General features: G+C 40.5%; 1 protein-coding gene across 1 annotated transcript; it reads right to left on the bottom strand.

The window, feature by feature from the left end:
* Positions 1 to 535: 535 nt before the first annotated feature.
* LOC117292852 lies at positions 536 to 1,761 on the bottom strand. The gene is made up of 2 exons (XM_033775022.1): positions 1,548 to 1,761; positions 536 to 969 (listed from the first exon to the last, which is right to left on the bottom strand). The coding sequence occupies exons 1-2, from the start codon at positions 1,759 to 1,761 to the stop codon at positions 536 to 538; spliced, it is 648 nt and encodes a 215-aa protein (XP_033630913.1).
* Positions 1,762 to 6,058: the final 4,297 nt, after the last annotated feature.

The raw sequence follows: 6,058 nt of genomic DNA, 5'->3' as shown, positions 1-6,058 counted from the left end.
GTATTACGGCCTGAGTCAGTATAAACTCTAAACCCTTCCGGGTCAAAGTTGGCCAGAACCCAGGTCTCGTGGGGCTCTACCAATTTCTTGGTCAGTATGACCCGGGATCGATGTCACAAAATTACCCAGAAACGGGTCGAAATGACGCATCAGAACTCGAGTTAAAATCCCCATAATCCCCTTTCTGGGTCAGCCTGATAAGTCAGGCGCCATGGACCAGGAATCTGGGTCTATTCTGACCCGGTAATGTTTAGATTTTTACTAATCTCCACCTATCCAGGGCTCAATTTCATAAAGCCCGTAAGCACAACAAATTCTAAGCACACAAATTGCTTGGCAGAAATACGGTTAAATGGCCATTTTTATTGGTTACTTCCTTAATAGTTGTTTTGGCTTTGTACCGTCATGAAGTATTGAAGTAACTATGAGTTTGAATTGAATCTGAAAAAATACTTGGATTGAACAGCCCAAATTGGATTAAGTTTTCAATGTTGTGGCTGAGCTCAGCTTTATGAAATTTGACCCAAATGATATCTTATTTTTTCACATTTAAGTCCACTGTGACATGACCCAAGAAGTCCCTGAGAACAGCAGCGTAGTTCCTCGGCCACCCTTTCCAAGACTCATTCTCAAGCTCTTCTAAAGTCTCCTTGAAACTCCCGCTATCCCCGTCCGACCATTCCATCAGAGTACGAAGATAGCTCATCCCAGACGAGCAGAGTACGACCAAGGCGTAGCAGCACCACCGCACCAGGCGCGGCTCGCTTTCATTCGCCTGGATTAACCTCGCGAGGTCCGGGGTGAGGGCAAGGCTTTCGGCACGCTGGCAGTTGTCTCGGTGTGCCCGGCAAATCTCACTCAGAGATTTTACAACTTGTGTCTTGAGCGAGGGTGGGCTTGTGTCATCTTTGAGTATTACAGACAGGGTTTCGAGGTAGGAACCGGTAAATTTAGCCACATCTGTACCTCCTAAAATGAAGGAAAGTGAATTATACAAATGACAAAAAAGACACATGCATTTTTTAAGAAAATGCCTGTGGCCTTAAAGTAAAATGTGGCAACCAAATGATAACATTATTGCGGGTATTTGTGTTGATGTAAACAACAGGATTTGGGAAAATACTTTTTTTTTCATTTAGTGCAGCCTTTACGTGCAGTGTGTCTTTCATGCGTTGACAGTTTTTGTAACAACACCCGGGACCTACCTACTTTTAAGAGCAACGTTTAAGATCATAAGTCATTCTTAAGGACACAAGGGTCACCACCAGGACTTGCCTGCTGATCTGATACAGCAAAGCTTGAGTTCAGTTCTTACAACCCGGCCACACTTCCATAAAGAACAAACTATCCATTTTAATGAAGTCCAACTGAAGTCTGACTATCTTCCTTGGAAGTTGGCCATGCCAGTCATGTTGCTACCATGACCAATGAAGAAATTCCTAGCCCAACGTCAGGGGGTGCATTGGACACTTGCGTCCTGGGCTCGCAAGGACTCTATATTTATGTCAACCATGCACTCCCCATATAGTCACACAACTCGCACCCACCTGTATACGCCAAATGCCCCATCTTCCGTATAGCTTGAACCTTCACATCCACGTCCACACCGTCTCGAAGCTGTGATGCACACATCATGATGTCTTTCTTATATAAGTTAGGCTCCTCATCCCATGGCTGCTCCCCTGCTTCTCCATGTGAGGCTAAGGTATGCCATGTCTTCTCAACGCTCTCAACAAACACTCTACGCATGGATTCAAACATGGCTAGCTCCCTGGCACTTCAATTCCTAACAGAGAGAACTCATTCAAACAACAAACTCGGCATGTGATTTTTTTAGGCACGATATTGCACAAAGAGTTTCAAACACTGCGTCATCCAGTGAACCACGCGCGCGTTGTGAAGTCTATCCGTTGAGTTCCACACTGAAATATATAAATTAAGTTAAGGTTTTGATTTTGATTTGTGTTTTTAGCTATTTTCGTCTGCTCGATCCAATGTAGGATGGCAGCTTCAACATGTCTCTAATATTTTGGCGCTTCATGATTGTTTCTCTATAGTTAAATTAGCTGTTTCCCTCGTTTATTTTTCCATTTGTCCATGTAATCTAACTGCTGGTCAAGCAGCTTCTTTAAAAAGCTGACAAAATGAGGTAATTCGTCTTTTCAAACGCGCGCGTCCAACTAGAAGCCACAGAGCAAAATGGTGTAAAAAGCCCGCGATGTTATTGCTGATCTCAGTGCGTCGCGTAGCCGAGTTCCTGCGCACAGAATACATTTGCCTTTCTGTTTTCGATATCAGATTTTAAAAATAACAACATTTTAAGCGCCAAATAAAATAAGGAGTAGGACTGTCACCTAAAGACACCAAATATCATGGCATCAACCTACATGTACAACACTACTCCTAGAAGATCAACCCAGACCCGTTTTAGTGTGAATCAGGCAAGTTACTCGCCGGGATTTGCGGGTACGGCGAGTGGTGAGATTGAAGCTTTTATTAGGCGGTGTAAGCAGGATAATGAACCAAATGTAAGTGAGATCTATACACTTCTTGTAGAATTCGTAGAAATTGTGTGCCTTTCATAAGAAGTAGGCCTACTTTACTTAAGAATGTTTTGTTTGTTGAAGTGTTTGGGTGCTGAGAAATTATTTTGTTTGTTGGTTTGTTTGTTTGTTTGTTTATAAGTTTGGGGGTTTTGAAGTAGCAATAAAATTGGTAGGCCCCCCTACAATCCGTCCAAAATCACCTTTCGAGTTTGACAAGTTGCTGACATTTTACTTTTAAATATTCATTCTAAGTTGCCCCCCCCCCCCAAAAAAAAAAAGAAAAGAAAAAGCCTTCTCGAAAGTGAATACTTCTTGCTCATAATAATGTTTTGGGATTGTGCAATTTTTTATTTTTAGACGAGTTACAAGTCCACCAGTCGGGATTTGGACTCATCCAGTGTGATCACGTTCTTGAACATGCTGACTGAAGTAAATACAAGATGCCGCAAGCTGGAAGACCAACTATTGGTGAGCAGAAACTGTTTGCCTGCTTCTTCTTGCTTAGCAGAATATGTCTAAGCAAGGTTTGCTGCTAAGCAACTATGAAATGGAGGGCGGTTTTGTGCTAGACCTATAAATAGTAACTGAGAGGCGTGCCGTTACCACACTACGCTTCTCAAATTCTGGGGCATAAAAACTTAATTTGCCTATAATTATTTTTACATCAACACATTGCTTCGAGGTGAGATGTTTCTTAAAATGCTTTGTACTATACTTAAAGCTGCTGTAGGCTTCTAACCAATAGTTCTTTTTGCCATGGTTTTAAGAGAATCGGTTACCAAACGCATACATTTCCTTTAAAGGATTTGGGTACCTTTTGTAACACAAAATACAACGTCCACAGATTTACATTAAACTTTAATTACACCGTTTGAAGATAATGATGATAGTAGAAAGCTTTCCTGGAAATATTACCTGCTGAGGTGCTGTAGTTTTTAAGAAATGATAAACAAATGTCATGAAATTACGTTTTTACGTGCTAAAATAATTTTCGTCTCATGATCACTGAGACGAAAATTATTTTCTTGACATTGTTTTACTCATTTCTCAAAAGCTACATCACCTAGTAGTGTAATATAAGTAATATTTTCTGGGAAGCTTTCTTCTATCATTATCTTCAAACGGTGTCAGTTTAAAAAAATCTGTGGAGACATTGTGTCTTTTTACCTACAAAAAGTACAATTAAAACATATTTTTATTAGAGCAGCTGACAAGCTGAGGAGATAGCCTATTATTAGAAACATATCATGGATTTAATGTTTCCTTATAGTTAATTTGTATTAAACTAAAACGGTGAATTTTGTTCTATGCAGCATATTCAGGAACACACCCGTAGAGTCACCTCACAGCTTGAGTCCATCTTCGCGCAAGACGGTAAGAAATCACCCACCTCTACCCACCCCTTCACGTCATCAATGGACACAATGAAGGCAATCCGGAAGCTGCAGTGGAAGATCTTCGATCTCCAGAGGGAGAATGAGGCACTGAGAGGGGTGTTGGAAGTCCAGAGGGTAAAAGTTGACGCAGAGGAGGAGGAGATTGAACACCCACGGCCACGCCCCCAGCAGGAGGTTGATCCAAATGCACCATGTTTTTATATGGTAAAACAAAATCAGAAGTTATGACTAATGATTTTAATCTCTTTCTCTTCACGAGTTACGTTGTGCAAAAAGAGAGCCATTTATAGTTACCCCTCTACCCCTATGGTTTACCCCTCTTTCAAAAATTGTCTAGGGTATGTAGTCGTTTTGCACAACTCCCGTAATGAAATTCACCGGGGTTTAGATTTGTTGATAAAAACTTCGTTGAAATGAGCTATCTTTGTGGTTAGATTTTTTACAGTGATCTTTTTTCCTCTCCCCAATAATGAAATTCATATTCTATTTCATGCATTTAAAAATAACTTTTCACATTGTTTGGTTATTTTTTATGAAGTATTCACTTAAAACTGCTGTTTAATCATAATTTTCAGAATGGTGAGGAGACATCCATTCCGCAACACACAAATCAAGGATCAGCATTTGTGCACATTGATCCGTCAGTGTTCAGTAATCATCAACAAGCTGATCTAAAGGAAGATGTTAAACCAAAAGAAGTGCGCCAACAGTCAACTCCTTCATCTGATCGAAGAGTAGTTCAGCAAAGAGTGGATTCTTACGAACAGAATCCACAACCAACTCCTTTCGTCCAAACACAGAAAACACACTCAACCCAAGAACCTTCATCAGGTGACCGAAGAGTAGTTCAACATAGGTTGGATTCTGATCAACAGAATCATCAACCATTGTGCGTCCAGCATAGTGGATATCCTGAAACACTTAAAACACAACCAACACAAAAACCTTTATCAGCTGACCAAAGGACAGTTGTGGATCAATTTAAGTACAACAACCGTAATCCACAAGCTATTTCAGAGTTCGCAACAGTAGATGAAAAGTTGGTTCCACAAATTTCAGGTGATACCAAATCAGTGGATAATGTTGAGCAACCACTAAGTGTCAACCAGAAAAATATTATTGGAGGTGTGGAGATTTTGAAAAATAGATCACCAGGAGAAACATCCACTGCTACGAGAAATACTTCTTATAGTACGAAGTGGACACCAAGAGAAAAGAAGAAGTATCATTACTCGCGCCCACCAGTGGGTCGAGAAGAATGGCGTTGGAGCTCTCCATCCACAGCATATCCACACGTATCCACTAAATCATCCACTAATGCAGAAGGAATTCAGTGTTGCTATCAATCCACACCTAAAAGCTATGGTGATCCACATAATGTAGGAGTAGAATATCCCAAAAATGTTGGAAATATATCGGCTTCTAAGAAGTATGGATGCAGCAATCCAGAACTTGATGATTTGGAGCTGAGTGATTTTAATCTATACGCGTCTCCAGAGGACATCAGGCTGGTCCAAGGGACTCTGGAATTACTCAGCACTATCAACGATATGGGGTACGTTAACGAAGTTGCTACTTGAAATCCTGCTGTTTAGACCAACCCCACATCAAGTGTGAGGTTCAGACCAGTGTGGTGTGTATTGGCGATACCATTTCCATGCTGCACTCCCTCGTGCTTGGCGAGATTGTGAGAGAGTAAAAGAAAAGTCAATTTGAAACGATTTACGGTTTTTATAAAGGCAAAGTATTGGAGCCGTTTTGTTGTTTTATAAATAGAATTATATAGTATTTTATAAATGCAGATAATACAATGTAACTATAACATGTGAAAATTTCATATAAAAAGGGCCGGTGGTAGCTAGAGTTTCTGAGATGTCACTGAAATTCGGGAGCGTTATGTCCACCCAGGAAGAGTAATCCGCAATTGGAATACATAATCTGAGAAACGTGCCTAACACTAACAGAAACGATTCTCGGTTGCGAATTTGGGGGATAAAAACCTGAAGTCTTATCATAACCACACTACTTCGAAGTGAAATGATTCTTAAAATGCTTTATCGAAAGCTAGGTTACTTCTAACTCAATTTTTATGTCGCCATTAATTTTAAGAGTGAT

The sequence above is a fragment of the Asterias rubens genome, chromosome 7 (assembly GCF_902459465.1).
Source record: "Asterias rubens chromosome 7, eAstRub1.3, whole genome shotgun sequence".
NCBI lineage: Eukaryota > Metazoa > Echinodermata > Asteroidea > Forcipulatida > Asteriidae > Asterias > Asterias rubens.
The sequence above is the reverse complement of the archived record's forward strand: the minus strand, read 5'-3'. Positions and strand labels throughout refer to the sequence as shown.